The sequence below is a fragment of the Zymoseptoria tritici genome, chromosome 12, assembly GCF_000219625.1.
Source record: "Zymoseptoria tritici IPO323 chromosome 12, whole genome shotgun sequence".
Classification (NCBI taxonomy): domain Eukaryota; kingdom Fungi; phylum Ascomycota; class Dothideomycetes; order Mycosphaerellales; family Mycosphaerellaceae; genus Zymoseptoria; species Zymoseptoria tritici.
Window position 1 is genome coordinate 1,067,187 of NC_018207.1, and position 22,488 is coordinate 1,089,674.

At 52.0% G+C, this 22,488-nt stretch overlaps 7 protein-coding genes across 7 annotated transcripts; 3 read left to right on the forward strand and 4 right to left on the reverse strand.

Moving 5' to 3' along the window:
• Positions 1 to 1,428: 1,428 nt before the first annotated feature.
• On the reverse strand, positions 1,429 to 3,273 carry MYCGRDRAFT_97138 (uncharacterized protein; the record flags this gene model as incomplete). The annotated part of the gene is made up of 1 exon (XM_003848053.1): positions 1,429 to 3,273. The coding sequence occupies one exon, from the start codon at positions 3,271 to 3,273 to the stop codon at positions 1,429 to 1,431; it is 1,845 nt and encodes a 614-aa protein (XP_003848101.1).
• A 137-nt stretch (positions 3,274 to 3,410) lies between these two features.
• MYCGRDRAFT_97139 (uncharacterized protein) lies at positions 3,411 to 6,047 on the forward strand (the record flags this gene model as incomplete). The annotated part of the gene is made up of 4 exons (XM_003847942.1): positions 3,411 to 3,462; positions 3,962 to 4,350; positions 4,406 to 5,001; positions 5,069 to 6,047. The coding sequence occupies 4 exons, from the start codon at positions 3,411 to 3,413 to the stop codon at positions 6,045 to 6,047; spliced, it is 2,016 nt and encodes a 671-aa protein (XP_003847990.1).
• A 919-nt stretch (positions 6,048 to 6,966) lies between these two features.
• On the forward strand, positions 6,967 to 8,385 carry MYCGRDRAFT_50614 (uncharacterized protein; the record flags this gene model as incomplete). Its single annotated transcript, XM_003847943.1, has 5 exons — positions 6,967 to 6,988; positions 7,042 to 7,063; positions 7,361 to 7,605; positions 7,655 to 8,118; positions 8,164 to 8,385. 5 exons carry the CDS (start codon positions 6,967 to 6,969, stop codon positions 8,383 to 8,385), a joined length of 975 nt encoding a protein of 324 aa, XP_003847991.1.
• A 615-nt stretch (positions 8,386 to 9,000) lies between these two features.
• On the reverse strand, positions 9,001 to 9,924 carry MYCGRDRAFT_97141 (uncharacterized protein; the record flags this gene model as incomplete). Its single annotated transcript, XM_003848052.1, has 1 exon — positions 9,001 to 9,924. One exon carries the CDS (start codon positions 9,922 to 9,924, stop codon positions 9,001 to 9,003), a length of 924 nt encoding a protein of 307 aa, XP_003848100.1.
• Positions 9,925 to 10,828: 904 nt separating this feature from the next.
• Positions 10,829 to 12,751, forward strand: MYCGRDRAFT_77535 (uncharacterized protein; the record flags this gene model as incomplete). The annotated part of the gene is made up of 2 exons (XM_003847944.1): positions 10,829 to 10,897; positions 11,028 to 12,751. 2 exons carry the CDS (start codon positions 10,864 to 10,866, stop codon positions 12,749 to 12,751), a joined length of 1,758 nt encoding a protein of 585 aa, XP_003847992.1.
• A 305-nt stretch (positions 12,752 to 13,056) lies between these two features.
• MYCGRDRAFT_50786 (uncharacterized protein) lies at positions 13,057 to 13,734 on the reverse strand (the record flags this gene model as incomplete). Its single annotated transcript, XM_003848051.1, has 2 exons — positions 13,057 to 13,308; positions 13,405 to 13,734. The coding sequence occupies 2 exons, from the start codon at positions 13,732 to 13,734 to the stop codon at positions 13,057 to 13,059; spliced, it is 582 nt and encodes a 193-aa protein (XP_003848099.1).
• Positions 13,735 to 18,386: 4,652 nt separating this feature from the next.
• On the reverse strand, positions 18,387 to 22,286 carry MYCGRDRAFT_101791 (uncharacterized protein; the record flags this gene model as incomplete). Its single annotated transcript, XM_003848050.1, has 2 exons — positions 18,387 to 21,188; positions 21,303 to 22,286. The coding sequence occupies 2 exons, from the start codon at positions 22,284 to 22,286 to the stop codon at positions 18,387 to 18,389; spliced, it is 3,786 nt and encodes a 1,261-aa protein (XP_003848098.1).
• Positions 22,287 to 22,488: the final 202 nt, after the last annotated feature.

Here is a 22,488-nt window from a genome sequence, read left to right on the forward strand (position 1 = left end):
AGGGCGAGAGCTTGGATTGTCAGAAGAGAGGGAGACACAGGGGGAAAAGCAGCTCGGCACGGCCTGCCATCTTATTTGTGCATACGGGACAGTGAGTGCTATCGGAAGGTACGTTGCTGCCTCACATCAACCCTCTGGACATACTTGAATACTTCTGGTCATCCTTCTGGTGTCGCTTCTGAACATCGCTCTACTGGACATCCTTCTCGCAGAACCTGTCCCGGCGTTCCTCACCAAGTTCCACCAGTCTTATCAACAACGAAGCTTCAATCAACCCGTCGCCTCATTCCGGCAGTCGACGATGCAGCTCCACAATTCCTTCTTCGCCGTCGCCATGGCCGTCTTCGCCCTGTTTCCCATCCAAGCTCTGGCGGGCAGCTGCTTGCAACCGGCGTGCAGGGCCGCAAATGGTGAGAACTGCGAGTGCCCCACGAATAAGGGTACGATGCACGGTATGTGCAAAGACTCTGAGGTATGCTCTCTTTCCATACTTTGTTGCTTCTTTCTGCCCCGAATGGCTTCTTCTTGGGAGGCGAAGAAGCTGACGTACACACCGTATAGACCTGCACCTACGAGGAGATTGGCGGTGGCCCGAATTAGGCTCGCTCTGAGACTCGGCTGTCTTCTCTTCCTCCGAGTACAGGACCTCGTCTCCAAGCAAAAGAGGGGATGGAAAGCGTGGTCTCCCAGGCAGGATGGTGCGTGGACTAGTGCGTCGGTCCGTCAGCCAGTCAACCCTTCCGGATGGAGTACCGAGGAGTGTCACACAAGCATGCGGCGAAGCGATCACTGCGCGATGCTGTTGTGTGTGGCGTGCAGGATGCGGTGGCTTGTTTCGATTGCGGTTGGGCTTACGTTCTTCTCTCTTGGCCGGAGTCATTGAGGGGTCGGCTTTTGCTTTCTTTCTTAGTTTGTTGGCACATGTCATTGAGGATGAATTGCTGTCTTTGCTGGACAAGTTTGTATGCGTGTCGTGTCTGTGGCTTTCTGGTTGGATGTTTCGCTGGGGAGGCTTGTGATAGAAGAGCATCATCATCAAGTCGCTCGACTGAGCTGGAAGTTATCAGATTCGAGAGTGCTGATACTCGCCCTGCCTCATTGTCAACGTGCGAGACCTCTCGCTGGATTGTAACATGCGACATCGACGAACTGACCTACGTTGCTGCGAATGTGCTCTTGTGGATTGAGCGTCTTGATTCTGCGCTGCACTGCTGATCTGTCCTGTCTCGCTGCTGAAAACAACTTGCAAATCTCAGAGACCGACCACTCAGGCCTCTGACCGAGCAGAGGAGGAGATCCTATCCATCTACTGACAAAGTGAAACTGTTCGCTCTCCATCATGCTCCATCACCATGTTACTCGAAGCAGAGTGGCCCTTCAACTCCGTGAATTCCCATGCATGCTCATCATGTTTTGCTCGCTCCTCCCTCACGCTTCCATCGGAATGCCCTCGCCTTTCTTCGTCGGCGGCACCTTGTTCAGAGGTCTGATTCCAACCTTGGCCTTCAACCAACACGAACCCTTCTTGTCCCACTGCTGACCCGGCTCGGAAGTCACTCTCGGCATCAAGCTCATTGTAACCTCAAACGGCTCCTCCACACCTGGATGTCCCGGCCGCCAGCCCCACTCCGACTTCATTGTCGGGATATGGAAACGTGTGCCAGGCTGCACCCATGTGATGTCGACATCAACGGGAACGGTCTCGTATAAGCCTCGTAGCATCAGCGCTTCTTTGCAGGAAACGGTCAGAAGGTCTCCAGCGCGAGTCCATGCCGTTCGATCTTTCTCCAGGTCGTCTGTTGGTCGGGGACTGTCGATTTGCGGTTGAAAGAGTTCGCGAAGGATGGTAAACAGTCCCAGGCTGATTCTGCTCGCCAGCGGATCGACAACGTGCTCATGAAATCCCTTTTCTCCATCTTGCGGAGCACCTCCACGCCGGATCATGTTGGCGCCGGCGTTGAAAATGATCCCTGCCAAGGACGTTCGTTCGTTGACAGCATAGTAATCATACAATTCCGACGCTGCCGCTGTGTAGAATTCGTCGTGTTCGAGGATTTGACGCGGTGTCTTCCACGGCACAGGCTTGGAAAAGATTTCTTTGTATACGCCAGCGCCCAGGACTGACTGAAAGAAGAATGCTTGAAGATCTCCGGCGATAAAACGTTCCTTGGCGTTGGACGCCCATGACTGGCCTGCTCGGCCGATGGCGAGCTCGTAGAGAATTTCGAGGCTGTGGCTGGGGTTCGCCGGAGGAAGGGCCATGGAACCGTTAGCGTCCATTTGGTAATGTTTGAAGAGGATCCATATGGCGTTCTCGATGTGGCGATAGACATTATCCATTCTGGTGTCCGGGTCGTCGATGATGGGAGCGTTCCAGGGGTATGATCTGAATGTTCTGCTAGGCGGAGCAGGTCCAGTGGAGGGCTCGACTGCACGCTGCTTGCCGTTATTTGGCCTCTTTGATGGGCTCTGCTCTGGTGTTGGATCCTCGAGTTGACGCTTGGGAGGAGTCTCAATCTGCGGAGACGCTGATGCGGTTGGCGAAGTGAAGGTGAGTTGAGGAGTAGAGGTAGACGGAGGAGTGGAAACGACCGGCAAAGTAGGGACAGCTTGTAGCGTTGAGGAGTCTGGCGAAGTAGCGAGGTCCGACGGAGTAGGAAGGGGTGGGGTGGCGAGTTTCCGCTGATCCACTTCTCGCTGCTTCTTGATGTGTATGGTCGTCTTTTGCCTCGGGAGAGCATCGGCCAGCTGCGACTCTGGCTTCACCAGCGAAGTGGTAGCATCTTCGCCTTCACCATCGGCTGATGCGACTGTGGCTTCAACGCCAGTAGCTTCCGGACCGGGAGCTTTCGGACCGTGCTTAGAGGTGGTGGCAGAGGCGGTCGTGGCAGCATTGACAACCTTGCGAGCAGCTGCGGATTTTCGGCCTCGCGTGAAATTGATCTTTCTCAGTGCATTGTCGGGTAGGGCGGCAGATCCCAAAAGAAAGACATCGTTGCCCGACAGTCCCTCTTCAGATCGAGCACAGTATGCCATGAACAGATCCCTCAACTTTTCGGGATCGGGAGTCACCACGTCCTTACGAGCTGGCTTCTTGCCATCGTCTGTGACCTTGCCGGCAGCAGTGGCGATCAAAAGATCGTACTTTGCGATGAGCCCTTGCACAAATTTCAACTGGGCTGGCTTCGTGTTGGGTCGTTTCTTTTCGGCGAGGACATCGATCTGTTTCACGATCACTTCGAAGGCTTTCGTACGATTTGGTTCGATAGCCATGATGTCGTTTGTGGTCGGAAGTGTTGTGTCAAGAAGATGGTTTGAGTGTATTTGAAAGGCGAAGGGAAGGAACGGCGCAGAAAGGAGATTGTGTGAGGAGAGGAAAAAATCGACAATAAGAGACAAACACAACCACAATGCCAAGATTTAGCGCTACTTGCGCTAGCGCTGTTTCATGTGAATCGGGGCGTGAGAGCGGAAAGCTGCAGCACATTGTCTTTTCTCTGCGTACCTTTCGACGCACGAAGTCTCATCTGTGTCTATTGTCACTATCGTGTGGACAGTGGAGTGTGAAAAAGGGTTGTCGAGATACTCCACTTCCTGCATGGCATCACTTCACTTCCGGCGCGTTTGCGCTTCACTCGCCAGAGCTTGAATTAGCATGTGACACACGCATAGCTGTGCTGGATGTCTCATTCACTCGCCTGTGCCTATTCAGGCCGAGCGCAGCTTTCGATGCGCTTCGACACACTTGACAACTTCTTTCCACCCTTCTCACACACCTTACACCACCTTTTTCATACCTACCGATACCCACAACATCTTGCCATACCACTCAACACACCTCACTGCTTCGTGCCATACCTCGAATGTCTCTGACACTAGTAGTCGCCGTTGACTTCGGTCGGTACCGTCCAGCGAGGCCTCACTGTCTGAACACTGCTGACTCTTTTCCTTCATCACTTAGGCACCACCAAAGTCGACGCTACTGTGCGAATCAGAGAGTCCGGAGTTCCACTGGAGTTGAACGAAGTGGTCGCTCTCAAACTGGGACACAAGAACGCTGCGCCGCAAATCGTGGGATTCGACAACAACAACAACTTCGTCTGGGGCGATGGAGTCACCGATGCACTCACGAGCAATGAGATGAGCCCAGAGGACGTCATTGAGGTGTTCAAATTGTCCTTGTACAAAGCTCATGCGACCTCGGAGATTGCGGAGAGAGTGAACAACCAGCTTCGCCGACTGAACACGACCAAGGAGGAGGTGATCAGCCTGCTCATCAAAGCTGTCGTCCAGAAAGCGGGAGTGCAGGTTGAGGATCTGCGTGGCATGTGGCGGAGCCTAGATGGCACGGTATGCAGAATCCACCTTTCTTCGAGTGAAGCGCCATTGACTGACAACATCGAAGGGCATCGATGAGGTACCTGTGGAGCTGTTTCTCAGCGTTCCGGACATGTGGAAGGCGCCCGCCAACCGATACATGACCATTGCGGCGAAGATGGCTGGAGTTGCTTCAGTCCAGCTGGTCACGGAGTCCTTGTGTGCAGCAGCATACTTCATGCAGGACATGCAGAAGAGTAAGAGAACAGCTCTGAGACCTGGTGATGGAATTCTTGTGCTGGATGCAGGTGGAGGCACGACCGACATCACCTGTTACGAAATGCCGAAGTCCGCCATCGCAGGAGCCGAGACGAAACTGCAACGCACAGGAATCTCTGCCGGTGGCCTTTGCGGCTCTCACTTCATCAACGAGAGATTCATCAAGTGGGTGAGAGCGGAGGCTGATAACAACCTCGGCGGCTTTGCCATGCGCGTGGCCAGCCTGGGCTACGCTGGCGCTCCGTATGCAGGCTTCTACAGAGCAGCCAACGAAGCCTTTGACCGAATCAAGCCAGACTTCACTCCAGCAGCGGCGAACAGCGGTACCTCCATCTGGGTCACAATCAAAGGCAACCCGCACTCGCCATCGAGAACGAGTCCGGTCTGGCAAGTCGAACTTCCTTGGTATGTTGACCAGGCTGCGGCCGGTCTCAAGCCCGCTGACTCTTACACATGCTGACCCGCCGAATAGCACGCTGATGAAGTCCTTCTTCGACACGGTGATCGACGACAACTTCCGCCTCGTCGCTCCCTTGATCACGACCAACATCAAGAGAATCATCGTTCCCGGCGGCCTGGGAAACTCGCAGTACTTCCGAAACGAGCTCCAAGCACGACTCCAACCCGCCCATCCTACTCTGAAGATCAGCGAGGGCGACGCTCTGCTTCTGACCGGACAACAACCCGTCAGCGCTGGCGCTCTGCTGCGATACAACAAGCTGGATCTCGACGCTGCTCCGCGCGTGGGCTGCTTCGGGGTGGTGACTGACGAGACGTTCGATGCGACCAGACATCCGGATGGCATCATCAAGGCTGGTACTCTTCTACCGAACAAGACTGGAGGTCGCCACCGGAAGACAGCCAAGGACAAGCTCAACCGCGATATCGTCGTTCGGAGCAGGATTAATGATGGTGGCGAAGAAGCGCTCATGCGGTGGGATCCCATCCTGCGTTCGGATACGGGACCATTCTCTCGCAACTCCAACAAAGAGAATGTGAGCGGCACATGGCAGACACGCTACATCGACGCCAGGGACGTGAAGGAGAAGAAAGCCCTCGAGTTCCAGCTCTACTGGACCGACGACACAAGCATTGTTCCGGGCTCGGCCATTTTCGAGGGTAATCCCATGGACGGAAAGCTCAAGCCTGAAGTGGAGACTTGGGGTCCTACCATTCGCGTGGCTTGTCCGGACCTCAAGGGATTGGGATTCGACACCGAACCAGTGGCGAAGGTTCCAGTCTATCAGATTGCGTACATGGTGGAGGTGAAGGAGCGCGGCCCAAACTGCGCGGTCAAGGTGCGGATGGTCTTGCCTACCGGAAGACAGCCCTTCGACGATTTGGGCAAGCCCATCTTCGAGCCAGGCGCCCTGCCAAAGGATGTTGAGATGCTCGATATTCTGGAGGAGCCAATGGAGGAGAACGGCTTCCATCCGTTCACTCGGAACTGATGCTTTGGAGAAGTGCTTCGGAGGCGTGGCATAAGTGCGAAGGGAAGAGCTGGTCTGGCGATAGCACAAAGGCGTATTCAGTCGAGAAGAGGCTGACCGGGTGGGGACTCGATTTGTTTGAATAGATCGCAACGCATTGAGAAGTTTGTGCCCCTGCTGCAGTTTCTCGCTCCCTCACTTAGGCATGGCACAAGTGCGAAAAGGGCCGGGTTCATTCGGCGATAGCACAAAATCGCAGTTAGTCGTGGGGAGTCGATAGATCGCTGTGCAATGAAAAGCCTGACATAGCTCCAAGGCTCCGCTCAGACCGCATCACGCACCTCGGACTCCAGTAGCTCTATCGGTATGGTGTGAGCTCGAGGGACGAGAGTTTCGTCCTTGCTTTCGTTTTCTCGAGAAGACACATCCTCCTCGAACTGAGGTAAAGTTCCGTTCCCTGGCGCAGACTGCACAGTCCAAGCCCATGGAGTCAGACACATGCGGCGCAGTTTAAGCGGGATCATGGAGGTATCAAGCGTGTTGATGCATGTGAAGAAATGTCGCAGCCCAAATCCAAACCACGATCTGAGGCTCAGAACAAGCTTCGATGTTAGCGGGCCGTACCGTCGATCCCGTCGCCTTAGCGGCGGCGACCAACAGCTTGCAGCAACAGCCAGCAGGAACCCGTCCTTCAACTTCATCAACATCGCTTTGCTTTCCACCGCCGCCGCTGTCATTTGCAGGACTTCATGCTCGGATGCCAACGAAAGAGGAGGATCTTTGTCTTGCCTTGATCGATCTTGATTATCGCTGAACCGCGAGACTAACAACAGCTGCGTTTGACAGGCCTCACGAGCATCGGCGACATCGATCGAGTCAAGTCGAAAAACCAAGAGCTTTTTTTCAAGATTGATCTGCTAAAGCGGCACATTCCGTGGCAATGAGCGTCATTTTGTGCACCGGTATGGGATGCGAACAAGAAGATTTGGGATCGTGCTGACTTTTGTTGTTGCAGCTGGTTACGATCATACCATCAGGTTCGTGGGCTCGATTTGTTTACCGTTTTGCAGATGCAAAACTTCCCTTCCCTTGCTTTCGCTGGATCCGCCGCCCGGAAAGACCGCTTCACGAATCTGCCTCTGCCTCTGTCTGTTGCCGGCCGCCGTTCGACTTGTCCTGGAGCCACGTCAGTCTCTGGACCGAGCATCGAAAGGACTCTGCTCTGCCACATGCCAGCCGGACTCCATGGTCGCTGCCGCTTCTTTCGTCGACCGGTCACTTTGTGCTGCTGGAGAGCATAACATGGTACCTTGCTAACATTCTACTTCCTCCAGATTCTGGGAAGCCCTTAGTGGAATCTGCTCTCGCACCATCCCACATCCCGACTCACAAGTCAATCGACTATGCATCTCTCCTGATAAACGCTTCCTCGCCGCCGCAGGCCACCACACCGTCAAGCTGTACGACATCAAGTCGACCAACCCGGCAGCTGTGTTGACATTCGAGGGCCACACTGGTAACATCACTGGTGTCGCATTCCACTGCGAAGGCAAATGGATGGTCACAAGCTCTGAAGATGGTCAGCGATATCCTCCTCCACTTCACTCCACACAAGCTAACAAACTCAGGCACGGTCAAGATCTGGGACACCCGCTCCGGCAACATCCAACGCAACTACTCCCACGGCGTACCCGTCAACGACGTGGTAATCCACCCCAACCAAGGCGAGCTCATCTCCTGCGACCGCGGCGGCAACGTCCGCATCTGGGACCTCGGAGAAAACAAATGCAGCCACCAACTCGTCCCCGAAGAAGACAAGTCCGTCGCCTCCGTCACCGTCGCCACCGACGGCTCCCTCCTCTGCGCGGCCGTCAGCTCCTCCGTCAACGGCGCCGTCTTCGTCTGGCGTCTCGTCACCGTCCGCGACGTCACCTCCCTCGTCCCCGTCTGCCGCTTCAAAGCTCACGGCACTTACATCACCCGCGTCCTCCTCTCTCCCGACGTGCGCAAACTCGCCACTTGTTCCGCCGACCACACCGCGCGCATCTGGACGGTGGATCTCGACAACGTCTCCGTACCCCAACAACAACAAGTTCTGGTACACAAAGACGAGAACGATCATAACAAACAGCAAGAGGATGACGCCCAGGCTTTCCCACTTGAGAACGAGCTGGACGGCCATCAGCGCTGGGTGTGGGATTGTGCGTTTTCCGCGGACTCGGCGTACCTGGTCACAGCTTGTAGCGATCACTATGCGCGGTTGTGGGAGCTGTCTAGTAAGACTATCATCCGCCAGTACAATGGTCACCATCGGGGTGCGGTGTGTGTTGCGCTCAACGATTATTCGGAGAGTCGTTGAAGAACACTGATGGGTTGGTGGGATTCATGGCGTTTTGGGGGGGATGGGAACGGAGCGAATTGATGACCTGAGGGTATGGCTGGCGCTTTTTTGATTTTGATGATTTTGAGACTTTGCTTGTTGCGGGAAAGAGAAGACACTGCGGAAGAGAAGACACGATCCAGCGAGATGCGACACGCAGTGGGAACAAGCAGAGCGGATACTGCTTCACGAAGAGAGGCGAGGAGATGCCGTGCTATTGTGGGAGGGTATCGGGTTGCATTCTATTCAGCTACCTGCACCGCGGTCAGGTTTCCCGACACGGGTCCTCGCCCGCCTTATGCAGGTGGCCCCCACGCATGCTATCAGAATTTTCCAACCAAACGCACATGCAACGCTTTTTTCAGTGTGCTCTACCGACGTGCAAGCACTTGCTCGTTGAAGTGTTGCGCTAAACGACTTGGTACCGTTTAATCAAGATGTCCTGCAACGTTCCCTTACCTTCACAGTAGATTCGCCACAGCGCCAATCCACCAGTGGTTTCATCACTGCTCACTGCAGTCCACTTGACAAAACGGTCGGGGTACCCATTCAAACCATCCGTCCTTCAATTACATGCCCCACCTTCCCACCGGACTACCTCATCACAACCACCCGATACGCCTCCATTGCCTCTCCCTTCCCATCCTCCTCTGCGTGTCCTTCCTCCATGTCCAATGCACTCACCCCATCCTCCGCCATAGCACTATCCTGCCTCTCGACCGCAGCAGCCGCCAGAAATCTCAACGTGCCCAAGTCCTGCCAGGGGAACTTCTCCCCATCCCAGCTGGCTGATGTCCGGTGGTTCTGAGTCGTGGACTCGGCTGCGCGGTTGCTACAGATGGGTTGCTCGGCTAGTAACTCTAGGAGCTGGACTTGCAGGGTGTACTCGGTGGGTTGGCTGTTACTGGCTGGTGGTCGTGCTGTGCTTTTACCCTGGGGTGGTGTGGGGGATGGGAGGGCTGGGGAGAAAATGGATGTTGAGGTTGGATGTCCGGAAGAGAAGATGGACGAAGGAGAAGACACAACTCGCGGCGTCAAAGGTGTGGTGATGAGCGAGAATTTGCAGATGTAGTCGCCGAAACGGTGGGTGTGGGGGGAGATGTAGCGGTGCTGCTGGGGATGTCGAGAGAAAGTGAGGGTTTGGCGAGACGCGGATTGTTGTTGGTAGGGTGAGGGGATGTCGGTTATGATGATGGTGATTGTGGAGGTGGAGGGGTTCGTCTGGCTGGTTGCTGTGTAGGTGGCTTGTTTGGAGAAGAGGGGGCCTTGTCGGAGGTGGGTTGGGAGGGTTGGGCGGATGGTGAGAGTTTCTTCGAGGGGAGGGGGATCGTTTCTTGCCGTGGGAGTAGTATGCGTGCTACCATTGTCCTGGCCGTTCGGCTCAGTCGCTCTCTTGGCCAATGAGTCCCAGTGGATGTATTTTCGATTCGCGAGGTCTGCGCTTTTGGCGATGGCTTGGTGCCGAGGCGGGAGGCTGGATGGAGAGGTGAAGATGCTCTTCACTGTTTTGTTGACCATGCTGGTCGCTGCAGTCTTTGTCCGTTCAAAGTAAAGGATTGGAGGGAGCAAGTGATCAGGTGAACAGCATATGATAAGAAGACACGAAATGCGAGAAAAGCGCGAAGAGAGATGCGCACATGTTTGTTCGAGCGTAATCGAAAGGAATCAGAAATGGGAAGACAGAGTGGTCATGAATAGACACAGGCACACAGGCAAGGCAAGGTGAAATGATCGACGCCTACCAAGCAAGGCACCGCAGCATCCATATCACATGCCTCGAAGCGATATTGGCAATGGGCTCCATCATCCACGAGTCGTTCTCCCAGCCGACGTCAGAGCCCACTCACACCTCCAGACACACCGGGCAGAAAATCGCAAGACCCTGAGGCTCTGCTCTCTGAGACGAGAAACGTGAAGTCGGGTTTTGCATTCCGTCGTCATCGGCCCCGCGATATTCCCCGCCGCCACCGAGAGGAAGCGAAGGAAGGAAGAAAGTCCCACTTCCTTGTCGCTTCGAGGAGGCACCCCGGAGTGAGGTAAACCGATGACAGGACGTGAGGTTGGGGCGAGGGTGCATTGGGGTTCGATCGGCGGTGATAGGCGTGTGGCGCTTCTGACGCTCGAGGGAGGAGTGTGATGTCGTAGGGCTGTCCCGGAGGAGGAGATATGGCTTGGCTTAGGATATCTTCTTCCGAAAATCCGTAGCGAATATTATATACCGTATCATTCACAGATGCGCTGGTGATGGGAAAGAATCGAGTCAAGTAGATGTCGATGTTGCGTGTGACATTTCATGTGAGACTCGGTGAAGGCATTCACGCTGCGGCAGTGGCCGAGGCGCTAGTAAAGTGGGCTGGGATTCGCGTGGAGGCCACTTGGACGGTACGTGCTGTGCTATGCAGTACTCACTTCTTTTTGAGACGATTGTTGGTCATTTACTCGACTTGTATAGACGCCATGTCTGCAGTAACAGATGCGAGCAGTAAAGCAGGTAATCCTCCCTCAACACGGTTCGCAGCCGCAGTCCTCCCAACCCCAGCTTGAAGTGTGATATCTGGCGGGGAGAGCTCGCACTCGCTCTTCTGCAATACACTGATTGACTGACACGTGATCGTCAATAGCTTCCAAGAAGAAGAAAAAGGGCAAGAAGAAGGGCAATGGGCAATCAGGGACCGGTGCTACGCCTGCGGATACCAATGGCGGGAAAGAGGTAGCGGAGGAGGAGGACGACGACGATGAACCTGAGACATCTCAAGCACCGAGCAGCGAGACACCAGCAAAAGAAGCTGCTTCGGCCGACGAGGAGACTGCCCCGACCCGCAATGGCACCACAGCTCCAGTCCAGTCTAGCAATACGCAAGACGACGATGAAGCGCCTGAGACGACTGAGGACACTCCCTCCGACACAACCGCTCGGTTAGATGCAATGCAACGGGAAAGAGACGCACTACGAGAGGAGGTGGCAGAGATGCGGAAGTCGCTGGAGAAACTTCAAGAGAAGCACAGCGAGGAGATGTCGGGAGTTAAGGAAGAATTGGAGCAGACACAAGAGGGCAAAGAACAGGCGGAGACACAGTACAGAAATCTGCTGGGAAAAGTCAACACTATCCGATCACAGCTCGGAGAACGTCTAAAAGCTGATGCTGCGGATCTGGAGCAAGCACGTGAAAGGATAGAGGAGCTCGAAGGATCTCAAAGAAACGCACAGGAGGAGCATGAGAGGCTACAAGAAACTATTGCCAACCTGACGACGGAGAAGTCCTCGCAGGCCACGGAGCTCGAGTCCTTACGCAGCCGCACAAACCTCTCATCCTCCAACTTCGCCAGAGAGCGGGACGACCTCCTTTCACAGCAGGCATTTCTCCGAGAAGAGTACGAAGTCGCCAAACAAGCCATGCAAGACTGGGAGATTCTCGCAACAGAGGAGCGGTCCCGTCGTGAAGTACTGGAGGAACGCACACAAGAGCTTGAGGACCAGCTCTCATCCCTTCGAGACTCCTACGAGCGCGCAAAAGCAGAGGCAGACACACAAAACACCACAGTCGATGGCCTCCAGCGAGCTCTCCGCGACCTCCAAGACGAACGCAAACGCGAGCTCCGCGAAATGGTCGAATCCACACAATCCCAACTCGAAGCCCTACGAGCACAGACTTCCGCCGCAGAAGCCACAGCAACCGACCTCACCACCCAACTCGAATCCGCCCGATCAGAACTCACCCGCCTCACGCCTTTTGAAAAGGAAGTCAAAGAAAAGAACCTCCTCATCGGAAAACTCCGCCACGAAGCTGTCATCCTCAACGACCACCTCACCAAAGCCCTACGATTCCTCAAACGTGGCAAGCCCGAGGACAACGTCGACCGCCAATTGGTTACGAACCACTTCCTGCACTTCCTCCAACTCGAACGCAGCGATCCGAAGAAATTCCAAGTCTTACAGCTCATCGCCGCACTACTCGGCTGGGACGACACACAACGCGAACAAGCGGGACTAGTACGGCAGGGAGGCCAAGTTCCGGGGATGACCTTCGGCAACACAACAGGGAGTCTGAGACTACCCATTAGTCCCTTCCGACGCACGCCCAGCACGCCGAGTTTGAATCAGGATTTCAGTCCTCTCAGTCCGGGACTAGAGGGCAAGGAGAGTCTGGCGGAGTTGTGGAGTGAGTTCTTGGAGCGAGAAGCGGAGAGTGGAGTTGGTGGTAGTGCGGCGGCGAGTCGGAGGGGGAGTGTGAGGAGTTCGCAGAGCGGAGTTACGAGTCCGAATGTAGGGAGGCCGGAGGGGAGGAGGAAGGAGAGTCAGAGTGGGACGTTGGGGTTGGGGTTGAAGAGTCCGCCGTTGTCGTAGGTGGGGATATGAGTTGTCTGTAGAAATGAAGGATGAGTGAATGCACAGTGGTTGATCGTCGAAGCTGGTCTGCGAAGACTCTATTCTTCTATGTCTTGCTGATGTTTCGCCTTTCTATACATCGACCACTTGCGCCGCTGGGTCGTGCTGCCATATGCTGAGGGTTCGGCCCGATCGACGCTGCTTGTACCGTGGGATGTTCCCAACTTTTACAACACCTTCCAATATGCCTTCCCACCTCCTTGCGCCGGCCGTAAATCCAGCACAACCCCCCCCCCCCCCCCGAATGATCCCTCCCCTCCATTCTACTCCTCCAAACAAAACTCCCGAAACTCCCCCCAAGCCTTCTCCAAATCATCATTCACCACAATCCTCTCATGCACCCCGGGGGTCTTACTATACGCAATCTCCTTCTCCGCCTGCTTCAGTCGTTCCTGAATCGCCTCTTCCTTATCCGTACCTCTACCCCTCAACCTCTGCTCCAAAATCTCCACTGAGGGAGGTTGCAGGAAAATGAACCTTGCATTCAGATCGGTGGTCTTGACTTGCTTTACACCCTAAACGTCGCCCATCATGTTAGTCGTCCCTCCTCATGTCAGTCTACATCCTCCCTCCCTCTCCATGGTTGCAAGAATGAGGAAGGAGTCACTCACCTCCATCTCAATATCAAGAATACAAACCCTCCCCTTCTCCGCCACGTCTTTCACAGCTTGCACGCTCGTGCCATAGAGATTACTCCCGAATTGCGCGTGCTCGATGAATCCATTTTTCTTGACCAAGTCTTGAAAGTCCTCTCGCGTGACGAAATTGTATTCCACGCCGTGTTTTTCCGTGCCGCGGGGTTGCCGGGTTGTGTGCGAGACGGAGAGGGCGAAGCGGTCGGGGTATTGGGAGAGAAGGCGGGTTATGAGGGTGGATTTTCCGCTGCCGGAGGGGCCGGAGACGACGATGGGGCGCGGGGAGGAGGTGGAGGTGGGAGCCATGGTTGTGAGGGTCGTGAGGGTTCGAGGGAAGGGGAGGAGGCGAGGTAGGCGGGGGAGCATTGGGGTGGAGGAGGAGGGAGGTTTGGCTTGTGATCGTGGGTGGTGGTGGGGGACATTTTTTAGACGAGGTCGCAGATTGGGTTTAGCTTGGAGGTAAGCGTGGGTTCGGGAGATAGATGTACTTTAGGGTGCGTTTACCTCCTGCGAATTAATCAGTTATTTAACGTTCTTGTATTTACGTACCACCGGCAGTCGTTAAATAGTTATTAACCGTTTAAGAGGTAAACGATACTATTAATTAAGTGGATCTATAGCGCTATTTACGGAAGTTACCGTCTTAGCTACGCCGTCTACCTTACGCGTCTTCTAGCTCGTGTTATATACGTATGTTGTATTACTATTATTAATTACTATCGTTCATATAGATCCGCTCTACTCCTCGGTCGTCGTCGCCGTCGTAGCTATTATCGTACTCGTATACTCGATAGCGCTATTACTAGTCTAGTAGATCCGCCGCTATTATCGTCCTACTAGTGTTATATAGACACTCGTAGATCTACGCGCCGGTACTCGAGAGGCGTTTAAATATATATATAGACCTAAGGACTACTACTATAGTACTACTCGGTTAAAGTAGCTAGTGTTCCGGAAGTTCGTAAAAGAGCTAGAGGCTCGTAGAGTAGGTAGAACTATAGATACCGGTATATTAGTCGCTAAGTAAGTAGTAATATTCCTAGACTTCCTAGGCTATAATTAGTCGATGCGGTAGTTAAGAAGGACGTACTAGTACTCGTTTAGGACCTTCTATATTATTATTAAACGTATTAGTAAGATTGTATATTTAATAAGCGAGGAATATATCTAGATACCGAGTTAGTATATACCGCCGCCGCCGTATAAGAAGCTAACGACGAAGGAGAAGAACGATACTAGCTACTTACTATTCGGTAAGTTCTACTAGTTTAAGAACGTCGTTAGAGCTATTAATAGTACGCTACTACCGATAAATCTACCGGAAGAAGTTAGAGGTATATAGAATAGTCGTAAGGGGACGATCTTATAGAACGCTATAGTAGCTTACGACCTCGACATAGTATTCTAGTTCGTACTCGTTAGATACGAGGGCTCTACACTAGATAGTACCGTATTAAAGAAGGCATATAAGGAGGGATTCGATGTGCTGCCTAGTCGGTATTACCTTACTAATAGCGGTTACTCTACGGTCGATAATAGGCTCCTTATACTATACGAGAAAACGCGGTATTATATCCGCGAGTAGAGGGTAGCGTAACAGCGACCTAAGACGAAGGAAGAGCTATTTAATCTACGGCATATACAACTACGTAATATCGTTAAGCGTGTCTTCGGTGTCCTTAAGAAGCAGTTTCTAATCCTCGCATAGGGCGCATATAGTAGGTATAGTATCTATAAGTAGACGCGGTTTATCCTCTACTACTTCGTACTCTATAACTTTATTCTCTTAAGCGGTAACTAGCCTCTATCTTCGGAGCCGGAGTTATTAGGCCCTCGTAATAAGGACAGCGACGACGATACAGACGGTAAGGATAAGGACAGATTCGAGGACCTTAGAGATGTTAGTAGTAGCCGTAGGGCGCGCTTCCGAGATAAAATAGCCGAGTTAATATAGAAGGATTATTAAGAATTCCTCGAAATAAAGGGCTTAGATATAAGGGGACCTTAATTAGACGACGAATTTAACTAGTAGTTCCGTAAGAGACTCGGAAACGTCGTTATTATAAAGAATATATATATTTGCTAGTTAAATTATATATATCTTACGCTAAGGCTATAATACTAACCTCTTCTAAAATACGCTAAGATTCTTATATTTGTAGATAGAGAACAGAGCGGGGCAGGAAGATACCGCGTAGTACTTAAAGCTTAAAATTAGCGCTAAAATAAGGTAGCTCCTTCCTAATCCGGACGAAAATCGACGAATTCTTAAAATACCTCTATACAAATTAATAGTATAGCCCTACTTTTATATCTAGTAAGGTACTTAGGTGTATCTTACCTTCCTATACGCATCTCTACTATTAAAATTACTAGTTTTGTATTAGTAAGCGACTTTTAACATTACCTTTTCTAACTTCCGCTTCTTAAACTCTACCTCCTTTATTAACGACTACTATATAGACCGCCTTATATTATACTAATCGGCGGCAGCGAGCTTCCGTAACTAGCCTACTAATTATAAAGTCCCTAGTATAGCGCTAGCGCCGCCGGCGGTAGAGTTAGAGGTAGAGCCGGAGCTAGTTTAGCCTTCGTAATAATCCTTTATAGATACGACTCGAGGCGGCTACTTAACTCCTTCTTAAGGTAGGGTTTAGTAGCGACGGCGAGGTTAGGGTTTACTAACAACTCTATTAAAAGTAGGTCCTTATCGTCGTCGCTAATATCTACGAGTACGCCTACTTCCGAGAGCCGCTTACTTACTAGCTCTAATAGGGTTTGCTTCTTCTCCTTCTACTCGTCCTTCTTTACTAGAGCGGCAACGGTAAGCTATAATAGTGTTACTATCTTTACTAATGCCTTTAGATACTAAGGATTAACCTTACTAATAATAGACTCCCTCTTAGCCTTCTTCGAGCGTTCCTTATTATCCCTTTCTAACTACGCGGCTCTTAGGATCTACGCGCTTCCTTCTACCTCTTCGACCTTAATATTCTACGACTCGCGCTCCTCGAGAGTATCCTTATCTATACCGCCCTCGGAATCGTCGCCGCTCTTAGCTCTACCCTTACCCTCGTTCTTAGAAGGAGTAGCTAGATTACGGCCGTTTATAGTATACTCGCCGGTAGCTATATTAGAGCCTACAATCGTAAAGATAGCTTCCGAGAATAGTAGACAATTATCTCTAAACGGCTCGTACTTAGGGTAAGCTTCGTAATAGGCTACTTCGACGTCCTCGTCTACTAGCTTCGTAGGGTGTCTATTCTATCTACTAATATACTTTAGGTAAGTAGTATATAGTATATATGCCTTCTTTAGGTTACGCTACTTGTTCCCTAGCGACTAAGCGTTAAAGAAACGCTACTACCGGTTATAAAACTTATAAGTAATAGGTCGTAAGTCCCTCTTTAAGAACGAGTTATTATACTATATAAGAGCGCGGTTCTTAAGCCTTAACAACGCCTCTAATAATACGGATATCTCCTTATTAGCCTAGCGACTAAGCCGTAGTAGCTTACTACTATATTTAAGCTACTTCTTCTACTTCTTCCGCGGCTTCTTACTCTTACTCTTACTAGATCTAGGTACTACTACTACCTTATTACTATTATTATCTTTCTTATTATTAGTCTTATCCTTCGACCTACGCTTACGGCTAGAGGCTAGCTCCTTACCCTTCTTCTTCTTCTTCTACGGTATTAGCTCGGTCGGCATTACGAAGAATAGTATATATATAACGAGTAGACTAGATGTCCGCCTATAATACGTATATAACGCGCTCGGTAACGCGATATTACTACGGACTCGGAAGGTTTACAACTATGCCGTTTATAGTACCGTACGGGCTAGAGCTATAGTAATTAATCGACTATAGTATCGATTAATTATAAAACTACTAGGATAGCTATATACTAACCTTATATAGATATAGAGCAGCGAGATTAAGCGTATAGTAAATAACTAGTTAATTTATAGCGACGGTAAGGTAAACGGTTAGAAGAATAGCTATTATCTACCGTTTTAACTAAATAACTAATTAATTCGTAGGAGGTAAACGTACCCTTAGTCTTAGTTCCTTAGTCTACGCCTAGTTAGCGCGGATTCGACGCCTACTATTCGTAGTCTAAGGGTCCAGACGCCGAATTTAGGTAATAGAGCGTAGTATTAGTATAGAATTTATACCTTAATAAAGCGTAGTATCGTTTCGGCCCTAAACACGAGAACGCGACAACGAAACTAGTTATTAAAAATCCGAGACTGTAACTTTGTAGAGCCGAGTCTTGCGATTCTAACGGTGTATTAATTATTTAAATCCGACGTTAAACGAAAGCTATAATAGAGCTCGCGCAAATTCTTCGGAATTCGAATTTGTTAGGCGAAAAACAGGAAAATGCGAGCTCTATTAGGGCACGCAAAACACACTTAAATTTTCTATACGATATAGCATTCGACTCGTAAGACTCGGCGCTACAAAGTTACAGTCTCGGAATTTTGAAAAAGGTCGTTGTTGCAGCGCTGTTGCGCTGTCGGTGTTGCTGCACCGTATCTGCTAAAAGCCGCTCTTCCGCCCTTAGACCCTCTCAGGCGAGGCGCTCGAAGAGGTTAGTGCTCGCCAAGAGGGTCTGTGCTTCTGAGACTACAAACGCTCAGCGATGGGTTGACGGGAAATCGAGAACTGGACGGAGGGGTTTCTCTGTATACGATATCAATACTGTCAGCCTGCGCACGACTGGAACCCAATATAATGAACATGTGCTAATCAATGTTGCGTGTCACATTCACTTCAAGTTCAAGACTCGGCACCGCAGCGACTTCCGTGCTCGAAGCAGCCTTGCTTCAGACCAAGTTTCCGCATTATCTGGACTTGACATTCCTTCACATGCATCGACATGCTTGTGCTGATGGTTCGAAATCGTATTGCCTCGTGCCTAGCTCATGCCAATGCTACACGCATTCACCTACTTCATCAGCAAACTCAATCCAGCAAACGCCTTCAACAACGGCGCCTCCTGCTTCCCTCCTGCAGCACTCAACGCCTCGAACAACACTCCCTCCCCACCAGCCGGTTTCGCCAGCATCCCCTCCCCATCCTGTCTCATCACCACTCCACTCCCAGGCGTCCCAAACACCTCCTCCATACATCCCCGACAAACCTCCCCAACATCCTTCATCACCCCCTCCACCGCTCCCGCCCGCTCCCTCATCCCCCTCCTCATCAACCCCTCCACCAACCTCTCCACATCCTCCACACTCTCATTCCACCTCTCCATCAACCTCCCAATCGAATTCACCAGATACTCCTCCTCATAAACCGTCCCCTTCTTCCCTCTCGCCCTCTTCCTCTCCTCTCTCCTCCGATTCTTCGATGTCTTGCGCGTAGCATTCGTAGCCAGGGTGCCCATCGAGTTATTCGTATACCGCGTCATGAAGGTCCCACCAGAAGTCGAAGCGTCCGTCGGAGCGAGGGAGATGTTGTCGGGAATATCCTTGTCGCCGCCATCGCCTCCGCCGTCGAGAAACGCCATCGGATCTTCCGCTTTCTTGACGCGGAGATCGCGCAGACGAGGGAGTTGGGCTTGGAGTTGGGACTTCATTTCTGCGAGCATTTCGGTCATGGTGGCGGAGGCTTCGATGAGGCCGGAGTCGATGAGGGATTTGAGGAGTTCGGGGCGTTTGTGGAGGGCGAGGAGACGGATGGCGGAGGCGAAGTGGTAGGCGCGACAGAGCATGCGGATTGTGTTTTCGAGGTCGTTGAGGTGGTCGAGGTAGATTGTGGCTGCGGAGACGAAGTCTTTGCTCTCTTCTAGGCTGTCTGCGAGATCTCTTGCCAGCGTGTCGAGTGCTTCGTCAGATACAGAGGCGAGCATTGCGCTGGCGAGACATTCGCGCCACATGCCCGCCGCGCGATAGGCCTCGTGAGCGGATGTGTGGTCGTTGATGAATTCGTATGCGATACCAGCTTCTTTGTAGCGGTTTCTGCTGGTGAGGAAGTCCGCGTGGAGACGCATGAGTTCAGCCAGACGGGTATTGTCGTAGCGGTAGAGCTCGACGGCGGCGCTGTAGAGGTCGTGTTTGGTTGTGTAGGATTTGAGTTCGTCGAATTCGTTCATTGCGTGGAGGTGGGTGAGAGCTTTGGAGTGGCGTTTGAGGTCGTTGTCGATTGAGAAGCGTTGGCGGAGGGGTTGCATGTCGTGTAGTTTTTGCAAGTAGGGGAGGTATTCGCGAGGGTCTTTTTGTGATTGTTGTGCAACGAGGAGTGCTACGTCGAGATCGTAGAGTCCAAGCGCTGTGTCGTAGAGTCTGTTCACGTCGGCGAGGAAGCAAATGTGATCGATGGCTTGTTCGAGCTGGTCTTGTTCTTTCCTCTTTCGTAGGTCGGAAATCAAGTAGAGGCCAGCGATGAGATCCGGCGGGTTCTTGCAGACATGCGCTGTGACTATGCTCTGCAGATATGTCGCTTCTTGGCCTGCCAGTGTATGAAGGAAGGCGTCGCATATCTGATTGACCTTTGACGAGCTCGGCGCTGTCAGATGTGGCACGTCTCCGTTCGTAACACCATTCGTGGGCTCGCCCTTAGCCTTGATTGTGTCCTGATAGATCGTCTGGGAAACATCCTCTTCAGACAAGGAGCTCAGCACCAAGTCAATGTATTCCGGCTTCTTGAGTTGCTTCACCACCAAGCTCACATCTTGCATGAACTGTGCTGGAGCATAGTCATGCAGAATGTTCATGTCAACTCTCTGCGTTCGACATATCCGGAAAGCCTTCTTGTAATCCCTCTGCCCGATCGCACCCCGGATACCAGCCAGTACAAGCGCTCTTGGATAGATCGTCTCAAGGTTACCTCGAGGCATTTGTAGAACAAGCGAGTAGGCGCTTGGCATAACTGTCACCAGCTTTGCGCCGCGCTCGATATTACGGCATCGCTCGTCTTTTTCTGGTTCGTCCGGCGGAATATCCAGTTCTCCGATATGTAGATGGATGAATTTCAGAAGATGTGAGCTGGTAGTATAGATGAGATGCGTGGCGGTGACAATGAAGGATGTGCAAGATGAAATCTTAAGGCTCTGCTGCGCGCTTTGCACGTAGAGGATTCCGCTCCTGGTAAGTCCGAAGAGGATGTTGATGTCGTCTTCCTGCCACGCATCGATCGAGGTGCATGCGGCGGGAAGCTTGCCAGCTGATGCATGGACGGAGTCGCCGTCAAGCTGAGAGACGGCTCCCTTACCATCGATGTATATAATCTTGTGAGGGGTTCTGGATATGGCAATGGAGGACACGTTGAGCAGAAGGGTTTCTGCAGATGCAGACCCATTCTCCCGCCGCAGGAGTCTTGTGACATCTCCGTTGACTTGGGAAAGCAACACTCGGGGATCGCCGTTCATATCAAACAGAATCTGACGTGGAAGCCAATCTTTCAGGCTCTCGTCCGAACCGAGCGTAAGATCAATTTCATGCGTCGCGCGACTCGCTGGTTTTGATCCATAGTTGCACTTCCACACGGAGATACAGCTGTCGTGTAATACGGCGATCTGAGTTCCATCCCGCGAGACTGCAACATCAATAGCGCTGTGTTTGAGCTCCACTTCATCGAATGCCATCGGTGGCGGTACATTCGCAGTACGCAGCGGAGTGATCTTGAGAGTCTTGCCATCGATCACAGCCACCACTCCGTGATCATCGGGAGTGTTGACAGACCCTCGTGACACTTCGAAGGTGTAGTCAAGTTGACGTAGACTTCGAGTTGAAGAACATGATAGCTGTAGCGGCCTTTCTGAGTGCCAGTTCGTGCGTAATGCCCCGTTGTCAGAGTTCGTTATTCGGATTTCTTGCTTCAGGTAGTAGTGATAGTTGCCCATAGTCCAGAGTTGTACCCGGTCTTTCATGGCCACGGCCAGCACAGAAGAGTCGTTGTTCCAGCTGAGATCGATGTCTGAAGCACATGTTGCGAGCTCGTCTGCGGTCAGGCGCAGACCAAATTCGCCATGTCTCAAGCCATTCCTCTCAAAGAAGACAACGTCGGCTCGTTCGTCGAACCGTTGAACTCCGGCAATCATCTGACCACTAGGCTTCCAGCTCAGCGCGGCTTCAAGGCCATCGACTGGCTCACTGACGCTTTCGAGAATGCCCTCTCGCGAGTAGACTCGAATGATTCTTCGCTTTGGCTCACCACCAAGAAGACTGTTGGCCGCAACGAATTGACCATCACCTCTCCAGCTGATCGTCGTTTGCAAGTCATCAAAGCTGCTCAATTTGCCCTCATCGATGTGCTCAGGAACGGTGGGATCCCTCAAAGCCTTCGCGCCTCGTCCTTTGAACTGCGTTTCCTTCTTTCCCCATCCAACAGAGACATGACTTGAGACTTTGACATCCTCCGATGATAATGTGACAGTGGCAGTCCCTTCGAAGTCTCTCGTCATAAACAACAAAGTTTCTGCTTTGGTGGCGATAATGAGCAGCTCCTCGTCCGGACTCCACGCAGCAGCAGCGATTCCAGCATCCACCGAGCCAACGATTTCGATCATTTCTTCTCCTGGTTGGGGATCCTCCCGCACAATGACAATATCTCCGCCTTCGAGAACGAGACATATTGATCCTGAATCTGCAAGGACACGAAGGCTCAGGATTCGGTCGACTTCCAAGTCCGGAGTTGGTGAAGGTGCGTCCCATGATGCAACCGAAGTGGCTTGCTCAGGATTCCAGGCATCTTGTGCTAGCCGCTTGATGGTGATTGCTGGGCTTTGCTGCGTTGGTCCGAAAGCCACGAGCAACGATGTGCCGTCCCATGCCGTGGCAGATATTGAGGCATCGTCGCTGAACTCAATGCCACTATGCCGTAGGTTTCGCAGATTCCGCATGGTCGTTGGGACGGTGATGTTTCAAAAGACACTTTTTTGAAATGTCATGAACTATTGTAGACGCTCGTATTCGCCAAAGCGGGTCGCTCCGAGATATGAGAGGACGGGGCATATGGCATATACGATATACAGTGGAGAGCAAGATACGATTTGCGACAGCGATTATTTACAAATTGCTTTACTCAGGATGACGCCTGCCGTG